Here is a 16192-nt window from a genome sequence, read left to right on the forward strand (position 1 = left end):
ACCCTCCCTAGGCGACTGTGTACAACTGGGCGACGGTCCCTACACTCAATAGGTGCACGACAGACAAACAGACAAGGGTACAAAGAAGCCAGGGAAATGGGGAAGTTGCCCACGGGAACACCGTGAGCAACAAGCGAGGTGAACGAGCCGTGTCAAACCAGGAGATGAGCGAGGTACAAAAACGCAGAGCAGAAGAGTGGTCAGAAAAGCCAAGGTCAATCACAAGCAGAGGATAAGTAGTTCAAGAAGCTGCAGCAGGGCCAGGAAACCAACAGAGAAGAATCACAAGCAAAGGAGGAACAGGAAAGGCAGGTATAAATAGACAGAGGGCGGGAGCTAGCTCCGTCTGGCCAGGCTGTGATAGGCTCTCCCACTCCTAAGCCTGCCATCCTGGGTGGTGGAAGATGGAGTCAGTCTCACAGACATAGATGCAGGTGCAGACTGATTACCTATGGGCGTCGACACAGAAGTTGTGTCTGACAGATCCTTTACATATAGATTTTAGGCAGCATGCCAGGTTTGAAGAGGTGTTGAGGTGCCAAAATCATAGGAATGTCCCAATAGTGACCCCATTTGGAAACTACACCCCTCAAGGAATTCATTTATGGTTGTTGTTGTTACCTTTTTTGACCGCACAGTTTTTTCACAGCATCTATTTGAATTGGGCTGTGAAATTAAAAAAATTAAATTTTTTCCAATAAGATGTCATTTGTGATCAAAATTTCTTATTTTCACAAGGAACAAAATACCCAATTTTGTTGCCCAATTTGTCCTTAGTGCGGCAATACCCCATTTGTGGTGATAAACTGCCGTTTGGGCCCATGGGAGAGCTCAGAAGGAAAGGAGCGCTATGTGTTTGTTGGAGTCCAGATTTTGCTGGATTGGTTTTCGGGTGCCATGTCGCATTTGCAGAGCCCCAGAGGTATCAAGCAATAGAAACCCACCAGAAGTGACCCCATTTTGGAAACTACACCCCTCAAGAAATACATTTATGGTTGCTTTTATCATTTTGACCGCACAGTTTTTTCACAGCACCTATTTGAATTGGGCTGTGAAATGAAAAAAATTAATTTTTTTCCAATAAGATGTAATTTGTGATCAAAATTTCTTATTTTCACAGGGAACAAAATACCATATTTTGTTGCCCAATTTATCCTGAGTGCAGCAATACCCCATTTGTGGCGATAAACTGGTGTTTGGGCCCATGGGAGGCCTCAGAAGTGAAGGAGCGCTGTGTGTTCTTTGGAGTGCAGATTTGGCTGGATTGGTTTTTCGGGTGCCATGTCACATTTGAAGAGCCCCAGAGGTATCAAAGCAATGGAAACTCACCAGAAGTGACCCCATTTTGGAAACTACACCCCTCAAGGAATTCATTTATGGGTAATGTGACCATTTCGACCCCATAGTTTATTCACAGAACTTATTTGAATTGGGCTGGAAATTAAAACAAAATTATTTTTTTTCCAATAATATGTCGTTTTGGCTAAAAATTTCTTCTTTTCACAAGAAATAAAATATCCCATTCTGTTGCCCAATTTGTCCTGACTGCGGCAATACCCCATTTGTGGTGATAAACTGCCGTTTGGGCCCATGGGAGGGGTCAGAAGGAAAGGACCACCATTTGGCCTACTGGGGATTTTCTGGTGCGGTCATGTATGCAGAAGCCCCTGAGGTACCAGTACAGTTGAAACCCACAAGAAGTGACCACATTTTAAAAACTACACCCTTAAGGCATTCATCTAGAGGTGTAGTGAGCATTTTGACCGGAGACATACACCCCATAAACTGTAATGTTGGTTCTCACAGGTATTGCAATACCCTCAATGTGGCTGTTATCAGCTGCCTGGGCACACAGCAGGGCTCAGATGGGAAAGACAAGGGGGAATAAGCTGTGCGGAGTGCATCAGGGTAAGTAAAATTGGGGTAGATTAAAAATCAAGGGATGTATGATACATTTTAAAACACTCTTTTAAACAGAGCCTTCGTTTTTCAGGACACGTGTCACATTGATATATTGTGTCCTCCCTTATCCCCCTCTTATAGCAGACTTTGCACCTCTTTTGACTTTTTCCCTTCTTGCCAGTTTGGGGAACTTCTCCTGGAAAGTGTTGCCACCTTGGTACGATGCGTGTGTCCCCGCTTCCAGAAGTACTGGGTGCCCCCCCCTTCTTGGTTCCTAAAAATTAGTTTCTTGATAATCACCTCTTGAAATTCCAGGAAAGCTACCATCTGGCCTGTACATCGACGTAGCACATACGCATTGTACAAAGCCATCTGTATGATGTGCACGGCCAGCTTCTTATACCACACTGCATGGCGCTGTAGGGCTTCAGGTCTCGTTCTGACAAGTCCACCCCTCCCATGTACCTATTGTAGTCCAGGATGCAGTCTGGTTTGGGGGTCTCTGTACTGGTACCTCGTACAGGTACATGGGTACTGGTGTGGCCATGTATTGTTGCAAATACAAGGATATCTCTCTATTTTCTTATTTTTACAAATCTTTTTTTTACTGTTTTTTTACTTTATTACTTTGTCCCACTAGGGGACTTGAGGGCAGGAGGCCCTGATCGCAATTCTATTACACTGCACTACATGCATAGTGCAGTGTATTAGAGCTGTCAGCTACACTCTGACAGCAAGCATAGTGGGTCCTGACTTTGTCAGGACCCACTAGGCTTCCGTCGATGGCATAGCCGGACGCCATTGTTAGGTGTCCAGTTGCCATAGTCACCATGACCGGCCGCTATCGTGTAGCAGGCCGGCGATGGTAGCTTAACCCCTAAAAAGCCGCGATCTCTATTGAATGCGACTTTTAAGGGTTTAATCAGCGGGGACACAGTGATCGGTCCCCGCTATAGGAGCTGCGGCAACCGCTGTACAAGACAGCAGCTGTCACAGCTCCTGTATGTGTCGGGAAGACGGCCGAATTGGCCGTTACTCCCGCGACGTACTATTACGTCGTTGAGCGCGAACAGGGCGGTCAGCGCGACTGAATATTACGTCGCTGAGCGTTAAGGGGTTAAACAGCTTTGTTATCTCCTTACTTAACCTTGAAACTTATGTGAATGCTTCAATTCTCCCTATAAAGGAATTCAGCTGCCCACCCCCTCATACTTGATAGCATATTTAACACTTTGTCAGCCAAGAACCTTTGCAGAGAAACTTGTATAGCTCAATACAAAGCTTCGTTTCCGATACATACATTCAAAATAAAACTTTCCTAACAGATATGGTATTATTCTGCTGTGAGGGACGCTTTTGAAAAGACGATCAGCTATACAAATCTTGTATTATCCTCTGGTCATACTGAAGTTTAGTAAATAACAAATGCTCAAACACGTGAGATTTTAAGTTAAGCACTATTCAATCAAATAAATAAGATCTAGCATCACACAGAATAAAGGCTAGAAAAATATTTTTTTAAATAGATTTTTATTGTTTGAATTAGTGTTCAGATTTGCATAGAATCGTACCATTGAGATACATTTCAATAAAATTATGTTCAAACATTAAAGGAGAAGAACCAGAATTACTTTTAAAAAAAACAGGTCTTCAATGCATATTAAAATTTACTGTTTTTGGCAACTTATTTCTAATATGATATGATCTTTTGAATTTACAGGCTCAAGCTGAATCCGTACTAATGGATTGTACTAATAACAGTATTACCCTTCTGATTTCTGCAGGTGAAGTGTTTTTATGTAGTCTGATGAGGATTCAAATAACCAAATATATTAATATCCCAAATATACAAACATTGTTGTACAATATTTGGTGATGTGAAACCATACAAGGACTCCAGGACAACCCCGACAGAAATCAGAACAAGAAATGTTGTCATCAGTGTCTCTCAGTAATGCAGCCTATTAATAAAGACATAATTTCTCAAAATAGAATATATTAAAAAAAACTTTCAAGATTATAATGTACACTAAAGGATCTTTTTAAAATGTTCTTCTTATGAATCTACTTTAATGTCTCTCCTTTTAATAGAAATGATGGATATGATCAATGGTGATTATTTGGGGATTTGTACATGTAATAGTCATAAACATTTCAATGTATTTATTGCTTTTTCTTAGGTTATTATAAATGATGAACACGCCTGAAGGAGCCAATTCTGGAAGTAGCAGCTCCCCAGTCACTGTATCTCCTGTATTCTCCTGGTCTCAGGTAATACTGACGTCCTCTGTAGTTAGGCTCCTCATAGAACATCCAATATCCATCTTGTACATTGCAGGAGGGGATGTCATTGTAGCGGAATCTCTCAAATACTTGAGGACAATCTTCAGTGAACTCCATCATCTGTCCTTTGAACTCTTCTTTCTCATAGATTCTGATTCTAAATGAACCTTGGTGCTGGTAAAACATATTATTATAAATGACAGTATAATTACTGAACATAAAGGAAAAAAAATCCTTACAAAGAAAAAAAACTATTAAAGTGGCTCTGTCACCAGTTTCATACTTCCCTATCTCCTACCTAATCTAATAGGCGCTGTGCTGTAAATAACTATTGTGTTGTTGTTTTTTTGTAAAAAAAAAGAACGTTTAGTAGTGACAAAATTATGAGCATTTTAACATTTATGATAATTTTTAGCAAAAGCCCAACTGGGTGTCTTTTGTACTTTAACCGAGTGTACTTTAACCATGTCCAGCTTTAGTCACAGTACAGCGCGATCTCACGAGATCACGCTGTGCCTTCACTTGCTCCCACAGTTCAGTCCGGAGCGTTGTTAGAACGACTAGACATCGCCTCCAGCCAGAGTTATCACTGGTCAGCTGACGAAATTCAACATTTGTCTGCTCTAACCACAGAGACTGACAATTTTATAGGATATGGGCAACAGTGGCAATCACAAATTTCTGCACATGCTTTGTCACTGCCTACAGAGGGTCCAGTTTTTTTAAAAGTAGCATTTACAAATGTAGGAAAAATATATCCTCTTTCTCTGCGAGAAGAAAGAACAGAATTGTTCTATACCTCATGCCTCACTATTCTGACTTTGTTAAACTTTGTTTCGTTAAGTTAAAAAACTATTTCAGTGGTGTACACAGAAGAGAAGGGGCCTCATAACAAAGATCAAATTCTGGGGCCAGGTTTAACCACCTAGGACAGAAGGACCTGATTGTTTTTTTTCCCCCTTTACCCCTTTTCTTACCCTTTGGCCTATTCCTCATCCCTTTATACACAAAGGGGATGGGAGCAAGCAGGACTAAGCCATCTCTCTCCAAGGGCCCCATAACAGCCACATTGGTTACCTCTGTGGTACATTTGCTCTGGAAACTAAGAATTATATTGGATATACATTAAAGGGGTACTCTGGGATTTTAACATTGAGGCACCATATTCTGCGACTGTATGCTTCTATGTAAAACCAGAGTCATGAGGAGGTACAGCATGGGCCCTAGGTTTCCATGGGTGCCATATGTGGGATACAGCTTAGGCAAATATTTCATCACAACTCCAACAACAGGGTTATGGTTTAATAAAAATTATTTAGCAACTGACCTGAGGGCTTATACGACAAGACCTAATGGAGTCATTATAACCCATCCATTTCTGGAAGTCAGGATACTCTCCTCTTTGAAGGAAGTACTGATGTCCTCTGTAGTTGGGATGTTCATACAAGATCCAGTTTCCACTTTCGACATGGATAGAGTTACAGCGTCTAAAGTATAAAGACAAGTCTGGACATTCGGAGTGACACTCATAAGAGCGACCCTGGAAATTCTTGTCCTCGTAGAAAATAATCTATGAAAATATAATGTGAATGTAAGCATAATAGTAATGATATAGTCACAGAAAAATATTGCTACATTTCTAAAACATACAAATGATCAAAGACATTCCTTGACATTTTCCATCTATAATAATGTATTTGACTAAAATTTGTAATATTTTCATAGTCGATTCTTAGTAGTTCTTCAATTCAAAACAGAATTCTGAATAAAATGCCCTTGAACTAATACAAAGGAGTGCATGTTTATTTTAAATGACATTTAGTTTGTTGCTAATTTTGTCCATTGAACAATACTAAAAGCATTTTGTAGTACAAGTATCACAGAATTTTCTCACCTTGCCCATGATGCTTTATGAACTAGTTTGACCACAGTCTCAACTGCTAATTGACTGGATGGGGAAGGCCCTTATATACATGCATGAGGCACATACAGAATTTTGTGTCAACTAAGCAGAATGAATAGCTTTTTTTACCTACACTAAAGAGTGTTCTCTGTTTGCTATGACTATTGTAGTTTTTTTGCTTTCACAAAAATTCTAAAAGCTTAATGCATCCAACTATAGAAAAAACGCTTACGCTAAAAAGCATTTCTCCTCTAGCCAAGGAAAAGACTAAAGTGTGTTATACGTTGTAAAATTTGTTGGATATAAATAACTATAAAATAAATCAGCAGAGAAGTCTCTAAAACAAAACTAAAAAGAAACTGATTATATAGAGAATTGTTTTGTGTATGCATAAACACATAGGCTCCCAAAAAATCTCAATCAATATCAGTGGTATTTGAAAAGGGGATTTTTCCCCATATGTACACACAGGACAGGATATATAAAGACTCACGTTTCGAATGCCAGACTAATCTAAGATGGTGGGTTATGCGCTAAATTTCTTAGTGAATCTGGTGCATCTTTGTCTGTCCATGTGACATAAATGCAAGTCTATGCCTGTTATGAGCCGATGTAGATTTGCACAATAACCTACGAAAGTTTCTGGTAAATCTCTCAGTTTGTGGGAGACCCCACCACCTACAATAACCCTGTCACGTTTCTTGCATGTTTCAGAAAGACTATACTTGATTATGTATAATGAAATTCAAAATAAACATTAAAAAAATTATTTTAAAAAATCTCCTCTAAAAAGGAAAAATTCCCTCTTAGTCCCAAGCTGCGATATGACTGGATCATGATTCAAACAAGAACTCTATACATTGACAGAGGCGATCATACTGTATTATTTAGTTCTATGAAATTCCATAAGCTTTTTTTTCTTAAGTCATCTACTTTTAGTGCTGTGACCAGCTCCTGAGGTAGGCTATTCCACAGATTCAAGGTTCTTATGGTAAAGTATGGTAAAATTCTGTATTTTTCTAACCCTACTCTAGAATTCTGTGACTCTCTCAATCCAAACTCATATATACTTAGGTGGTACACAAGGCAATAAAGTTGAATCTTGCGTGAGAATCAATGCCTTTCTGGCAATGCCACAAATCAAAAATCCAGGTGACTATTCTAATGGCATCCCTTTGAGTATTGGAGACAGAGAAATTGCACCTTACTTTAGTTGAACGTACATGAATATTCTTAATGCAGAACATGAGTTCTCATGAACATCACTGATGCACTAACATCACTTTACATGCATGAACATTTGCCGATTGCCAACATTCTCCGGCATATAAACACATACAGGCAAGAGGATATTTATGAGTAAAGGCATTTTACATGGCCCAATCATATCCCTGTCTAATCAAGGCAGCAGACAAACGCTAATTTGTTTATATAAAAATATTTTTACTTTTTGAGATACAGCTGCTCTGTATTCTCTATACAGCGCAGCTCTTACGTTCAATAAATCCTTTTCCCGTCAGGTCCGCGGGACTGACAGGTGCAGTGGAAACAAATCCACCTGTTATTTATCACATCTAAATTCTGAACTTGGATTTGATAGATTACAGGAGGATACTGCATGTCAGAGACACGCAGGACACGCTGACACTGAACCGTCAGGTCCGCGGGACTGACAGATTCAGGTCTTAGCGAACAATACAGCTGCTCTGTATAGAAGTAGAGATGAGCGAACCGGGACAACCGAACCCGGTTTCGGTCCGAACTTCCGGAAAAGTTCGGTTCGCAGAGAATCCGAACTTCACCGGGTTCGGCCGAACCCGTTTTGACCGAACCCGGTCAATAATATTATACAAATCGGCAGCCACTTATCTCTATCAATCACTGATAGAGAAAAGAGGCTGCTGATTAAAAATAAAATAAAAAGCATTTCATATGTACCTGGTCGTTGTCTTGGTGATGAGTCCCTCTTCTTCCTCCAGTCCGACCTTCTTTTCTGACACGGCAGCCTGTGATTGGCTGCAGAGGCCTCTGCAGTCTGCGATAGGCTGCAGAGGCATCTGCAGCCTGTAATTGGCTGCAGCGCTCACATGGGCTGCATCGTCATCAAGGAATGTCGGGCCGGATGTCGAGAGGGACGCGTCACCAAGGCAACGGCCAGGAGACCGGACTGGAGGAAGCAGGGAGTTCCCGGTAAGTATGAACGTCTTTTTTTTTACAGGTATTGTGATTGGTAGTCACTGTCCAGGGTGCTGAAACAGTTACTGCCGATCAGTTAACTCTTTCAGCACCCTGGACAGTGACTATTTACTGACGTCGCCTAGCAACGCTGCACACATGTAGCCACCCGTCATTACAGGGCCTCATGCACACGACCGTAAAAACACCCGTTATTATGGGTCGTAATTACGACCCGAAATAGCGGGCCCATAGACTTCTGTTACCCACGGGTACCTTTCTGTTTTCTCACGGGAAGGTGCCCGTGACATTAAAAAGATAGAACATGTTCTATTTTTTTATTTTACGGGCCGTGCTCGTAATTACGACTCGTAATTACGAGCACGGACGGGCACGGCCGGCCACGGGCAGCCGGCCGCTTTTACGAACCGTGCTGTCATTATAATTATAGCAGCATGGCCCGTAAAATAGAAAAATAGAACATGTTCTATTTTTTTAACGGCACGGGCACCTTCCCGTGAGAAAACATAAAAGGTACCCGTGGGTAACAGAAGTCTATGAGCCCATTATTGCGGGTCGTAATTACGACCCGCAATAACGGGTGTTTTTACGGTCGTGTGCATAATGGGAGCACGGCTCGGAAAAACGAACGGCTGCCCGTGTTCATCTCCTGAAATACTCTGTGCTGCCTTAAACTCTGTGGACAGGTCAGGATCCTGTTTCTTTTAAATGCTGCTAGGGAACCCGCTCGATCCACTATATAAGGCTGCGCTACAGTGCAGCATTTAAAATAAACAGGATCCTGACCTGTCCACAGAGTTTAAGGCAGCACAGAGTATTTCAGGAGACGAGCGTGCAGATTCAGTGCTGCTGTGAACTCTGCTCTTACCATTACGTAGCTCTCAGTCTGTTACCTCTCCTCCACTACGGTCCTCAATAACACCTTCATGATTGGCAAGTCACCACGTAACGGTAAGAGCAGAGTTCACAGCAGCACAGAGTATTTCAGGAGATGAGCGTGCAGATCTTGTGCGGGGTGGTGACTTGCCAATCATGTGAAGGTGTTCTTGAGGACAGGAGTGGAGGAGAGGTAACAGACTGAGCTACATAATGGTAAGAGCAGAGTTCACAGCAGCACAGAATATTTGTGGTAGTAATAAAATTTGAAAAGAAAAAGACAAAGGTATAGATAAAATATTTTATTGAAATAAAGCACCCCCAACACAACCCTCATTAACCATTTTATTGTAGAAAAAAAAAACGTCATCTAAGTAGTCCTCGAAACCGACGTAGTCCAAACACCAAACCTGTAAAAAATAAATAAATAATGAAATAAAACATGTCGTAGGCTTAGATTCAGTTTAATGTGTGATACTGACTGTTATACCATGTATAGAAGCCTGACGCGAAGTTGACCTAAGTCAACTTCGCGTCAGGCTTCTATACATGGTATAACAGTCAGTATCACACATTAAACTGAATCTAAGCCTACGACATGTTTTATTTCATTATTTATTTATTTTTTACAGGTTTGGTGTTTGGACTACGTCGGTTTCGAGGACTACTTAGATGACGTTTTTTTTTTCTACAATAAAATGGTTAATGAGGGTTGTGTTGGGGGTGCTTTATTTCAATAAAATATTTTATCTATACCTTTGTCTTTTTCTTTTCAAATTTTATTACTACCACAAATATTCTGTGCTGCTGTTCTAAACTGTGCTGTGCTGAACATGTTCTATTTTTCTATTTTACGGGCCATGCTGCTATAATTATAATGACAGCACGGTTCGTAAAAGCGGCCGGCTGCCCGTGGCCGGCCGTGCCCGTCCGTGCTCGTAATTACGAGTCGTAATTACGAGCACGGCCCGTAAAATAAAAAAATAGAACATGTTCTATCTTTTTAATGTCACGGGCACCTTCCCGTGAGAAAACAGAAAGGTACCCGTGGGTAACAGAAGTCTATGGGCCCGCTATTTCGGGTCGTAATTACGACCCATAATAACGGGTGTTTTTACGGTCGTGTGCATGAGGCCCTGTAATGACGAATGGCTACATGTGTGCACCCGTCATTACGGCAGCGTTGCTAGGCGACGTCAGTAAATAGTCACTGTCCAGGGTGCTGAAAGAGTTAACTGATCGGCAGTAACTGTTTCAGCACCCTGGACAGTGACTACCAATCACAATCTAAATACAATCTAAATATCTAAATACAGGGCGCCAGCAGACAGTATCATACATGGCCATACAGACATATATACAAACAAACATACATGCAAACATACATACATACATACATACATATATACAAACATACATACATACAAGCATGCACATATATACATGCAAATATACATACATGCAAACATACACACATATATACATACATACATGCAAACTATCATACATACATACATACACACATGAAAACATACATACATACAAACAAACATGCAAAGATACATACATACATATATACAAGCATGCACAAATATACATGCAAACATAAATCCATGCAAACATAATTACATACATGCACATATATATAAACATACATGCAAACATACATGAAAAAATAAAAACATGCAAACATACATACATGCACATATATACATACATACATGACAACATACATACATACATACATGACAACATACATACATGACAACATACATACATACATACATAAATGCAAACATACATACATGAAAACATACATACATGCAAACATACATACATATGCAAATATACATACAAACATGCATACATACATACATACATACATACATACATACATGACAACATACATACATACATACATACATACATGCAAACATACATACATAAATGCAAACATACATACATGCAAGCATACATACATACATATGCAAATATACATACAAACATGCATACATACATACATACATGACAACATACATACATACATACATACATACATGCAAACATACATACATACATACATGCAAACATACATACATGCCAACATACATACATACATAAATGCAAACATACATACATGCAAACATACATACATGCAAACATACATACATACATATGCAAATATACATACAAACATGCATACATACATACATAACATACATACATACAAACATACATACATGCAAACATACATTCATGCAAACATACATACATACATACATGCAAACATACATACATACAAACATACATGCAAATATATACATGCAAATATACATACACACATGCACATACATACATGCAAACATACATACATACATACATGCAAACATACATACATGCAAATATATACATGCAAATATACATACACACATATATACATACATGCCAACATACATGCACATATATACATACATGACAACATACATACATGACAACATACATACATACATACATACATACATACATACATACATACATGCCAACATACATACATGCCAACATACATACATACATACATAAATGCAAACATACATACATGCAAACATACATACATGCAAACATACACACACATGCAAACATACATACATACATATATATACACATGCAAATATACATACAAACATGCATACATACATGACAACATACATACATACATGACAACATGCATACATACATGCAAACATACATACATACATGCAAACATACATTCATGCAAACATACATACATACATGCAAACATACATGCATGCAAACATACATACATACATACATGCAAATATACATACACACATGCACATATATACATACATGCCAACATACATGCAAACATACATGCACATATATACATACATACATACATACATACATGACAACATACATACATACATGACAACATACATACATGCAAACATACATGCAAATATATACATGCAAATACACATACAAACATGCACATATATACATACATGCCAACATACATGCAAACATACATACATATATATATACATACATACATACATACATGACAACATACATACATACATACATGCCAACATACATACATGCCAAAAAATAATAATAATACGTTCATACTTACTTTCCTCCTGTCCGGCCTCCAGCGATGACGTTTCATCCATGTCACCGCTGCAGCCTGTGATTGGCTGCAGAGGTGGTCACGTGGGATGAAGCGTCATCCTGATGTGCGTGACCGCCACTACAGCCTGTGATTGGCTGCAGCGGCGAAAGGGATGAAACGTCATCGCTGGAGGCCGGACAGGAGGAAAGTAAGTACGAACATATAATTTTTATTATTTTATTACATTTAAATGGTATTTTCCGCGCGCCGAGCATGTACTGTCAAGGTTGCTGAAAGAGTTAGTGCAGCCCATTAACTCTATCAGCACCCTGGACAGTAGAATGCTCGGCGCACGGAAGTGACAGGTTCGGTCCGAACTAGTTCGGTCCGAATCGAACTTTTTTGTGAAATTCGGCGAATTAGCCGAACCGAACTTTTGATAAGTTCGCTCATCTCTATATAGAAGTAAAAAAGGAAAAATAATTTTTAATAAAAACGAATTATGAAGTTGCACCAATCCCACTGATTGACCTTTTTATTGAAAAATAAAATGCCTTTCAAAAGGTGTACATAGCCTTTAAAGTGCAGGACACTCAGCTGAGGGCTTCTGACCTTCGTTTTAGCAACAGTGGGGGTTTCAGCACCTGGACCCCCACCGATCCAAACTTCTGCTATGTCTCTATGACATGTCAAAAATGTTATGAAAGTGTAGTTACTCTGTCACGTAGTTTCTTCCTGATTTCCATAATAGTAAAAGAAGAGTATTACAGCTATTTTCTACAGTAACAATATAAAAATAAGAAGACAATTGTTCACAAGGATTGCTTCCCGCTGCTATTTAAAGATTTTTTTTTTTTTTTCAAGCCATGTTGTTTTGGTAATAATGCCATACCTCCCAACCATCCCGTATTCAGCGGGACAGTCCTGGTTTCGGGCGGTGTCCCGCTCTCCCGTGCGGCCAGTGGTATGTCCCGGACTCCCGGTGTCAACTGTATCTGTGTCCTCAGGACTCAGATACAGTTGAATCCAACTTTAAGTGCTGAGCCCAGGGAAGCCCTTGATGTCACTGTCCATATATGGACAGTGACATCAGTTGGTCCTCTAGGAGTGGAATCCCCTGCCAGAGCATTGCCGATGCTCTGCCCGGGGATTCCGCTCCTAAAGTGAACCCCTGATGTCACTGTCAATATATGGACAGTGACATCAGTGGCTCCTCCTGGAGCAGAATCCCAGGCCAGAGCGTTGCCAACGCTCTGGCTGAGGATTCTGCTCCTAGAGGGAACTCCTGAACTCACTGTTTATTGATTAATATTGTGGATGTACGGTCCTTAGTTTCTCCTCTTCAATTTCTGTATAATCATAGTCTTTCCCTTTTTTGCAATTTCTGGTACCAGCGCTCCTCGCTTTGGACCCAGCTGATTTTAATTAAGGAATGTCCTCATAAGTGTTTTTGCTCTTTTGCTCTCAGTTGGCCACTGGGAGCACATCTAAAGGTGAGTTAATTCCATCTTTTCCCTTGTTGTGGTGCCGTGTGGTGGTGTCAGTTGTTGTGGTGCTGCCCTTGTGGGAGGATGTGGCTTAGAGCCTTGTGGGAGGATGTGGACTAGCAGCAGGGGTGCTTCTGGGCCTCTGCGTTGCTCCCTCTGCGGGTGTGGTATTGCGGTGGCGGGCGCCGACATGCGGTGCTGCAACCAATAGAGTAGGGACCCACTTAAAGGAGGTCGCCATGAAGTGGCAATTGGGCTGATACAATTTGATCAAAAAGTTAACAAAGAACTACATGTTCATGTTTATTGATTAATATTGTGCATTTTAGGTCCTTAGTTTCTCCTCTTCAATTCCAGAATTTGACATTATACTGTGTGGGAGGCACTATGGGAGCACGATACTGTGTCGACTGAACTGGGTGTGTATGGGTGGGGATTTAGCGGGTTTAGAGGCGTGGCTTAAAATGAAAAAAAAATTGTCCCTCTTCACGATACTTAAAAGTTGTGAGGTATGATAATGCTCTGCTAAGATGACAAAGATAAGAAGACTATATCAACAGCAAAAATTAGTTTAGAGTTGTCCAGGAATATTTATTTGCAATGTTTCTTAAATAATGTACTACTTTGTACCTGCTGTGCCTGGTATCCAGGGTAGCAAAAGACTCGCATGGCAAAACATCCCTGAGGTTTCTGATACCCTTGCAGCAGGCTCCCTGGATCCAAGCCGACAGTGTCAACATCCTGGCCTCGTGTTCACCTGCTCAGAGATGAGCCTGAATTCCGACCTCCTTACATGGGCACCCTGTCTAAAACTGGCAAGGACTGTTGTCCAGTGCGTAGGGTAAGCCCCTAATACTACACACCAATAGCATTTAAACATCTGTGCGAAAAAAAGGCACAAGGCAGTAAGTGCACACTTCATAATTTTGGCGCCAATCGCCCCACAGACACAGTGTTATTAGTGTGCATATTTTCAAACTGATTATCATTTGGCATCAGGGAACCCCTTTGCTACTCCCGGAAGCCAGTAGTGGGGAAAAACCCTAGATGTTGTCATTTAAAGTAACAGGACCAACATTTTCACACTGAATTATTTTGCCAGTTGTAAGACAAGCGCCATTGATATGAAACACTTACCTATCAGCATCTTATTCTGACACTTAGTGGCTCATCAGCAACTTTACCTCTTGGATTTCATATTAGTGCATGGACACATTTTTACAAACTACCCAATTTAAATCTACAATGAAAGGCGCAAGATATAAATCAAAAGGCTTTCGGTCGCCAAACCCAGAATCTGTCTTTAACCCTTTCAGGAATGGAGAAATAAAAGGAAAAAACACGGCGCCACATAGTGTGATTAAGCCCAGAAATGACAGTCAGTGAGATACAAGTGAATGCTCACCACAGAACCGTAGAACAATTGCGTTGAAATCACTGGTAGGGGTGAGTGCTGCTGCCGAAATCCCAACCGGTAAGGCCCACTGGTCACCGCAATGAAGATAATTGATAGCTCAGGAAAACCGGGAATAAGTGCGGCGCTGCTACTCAATGAAAGTCGGATAATATAAGATGATGAAGTTTATTGATCAATTCAGGCTACGCGTTTCAATGCTGCATCGGCATCTTCCTCAGGCCATATAAATTGCAGTACAGACACCAATGTTGTAAAAGAGAACCGCCAATGTGATCAGTGTCAAAGTGCATCAATGACGTAATCACTAGAAAAAAATCAAACGTTAAAAAATCATTAAAAGAACAATAACGATACAAAGATTAAAAAGACATGTGTGTATAAATACCTAATTAGCGATATTCATTAAAATAGGTATAACAGCAAGGGGAAAGGTCTTATCGTTTAAACATCCATTTGTATGCTAACCAGAAGGTGAGGCCTAAGTACGATCTCGAACATCCATTAGGATGTGCAAACATAGTTCTGAACATCCAAAAGGATGGATGGTCACAGAAGAGGGTAAAGCACAGGATGTTAAAGTCACTGCCTGTGCTTTACCCTCTTCTGTGACCATCCAAATGGATGTTTGGTATCTTGAACATCCTTTTGGATGTTCAGAACTATGTTTGCACATCCTAATGGATGTTCGAGATCGTACTTACGCCTCACCTTCCAGTTAGCATACAATTGGATGTTTAAACGATAAGACCTTTCCCCTTGCTGTTATACCTATTTTAATGAATATTGCTAATTAGGTATTTATACACACATGTCTTTTTAATCTTTGTATCGTTATTGTTCTTTTAATGATTTTTTAACTTTTGATTTTTTCTAGTGATTACGTCATTGATGCACTTTGACACTGATCACATTGGCGGTTCTTTTTTACCGCGTGGTTTATTTAAAACATTGGTGTCTGTACTGCAATTTACATGGCCTGAGGAAGATGCCGA

General features: G+C 40.2%; 1 protein-coding gene across 1 annotated transcript; it reads right to left on the reverse strand.

Moving 5' to 3' along the window:
• Positions 1-4086: 4086 nt before the first annotated feature.
• LOC142656339 (gamma-crystallin-3-like) lies at positions 4087-6088 on the reverse strand. Its single transcript, XM_075831244.1, has 3 exons — positions 6080-6088; positions 5513-5755; positions 4087-4359 (listed from the first exon to the last, which is right to left on the reverse strand). The coding sequence occupies exons 1-3, from the start codon at positions 6086-6088 to the stop codon at positions 4087-4089; spliced, it is 525 nt and encodes a 174-aa protein (XP_075687359.1).
• Between the last annotated feature and the right edge of the window lie 10104 nt (positions 6089-16192).

This window comes from Rhinoderma darwinii, chromosome 6, assembly GCF_050947455.1.
Source record: "Rhinoderma darwinii isolate aRhiDar2 chromosome 6, aRhiDar2.hap1, whole genome shotgun sequence".
Classification (NCBI taxonomy): Eukaryota; Metazoa; Chordata; class Amphibia; order Anura; family Rhinodermatidae; genus Rhinoderma; species Rhinoderma darwinii.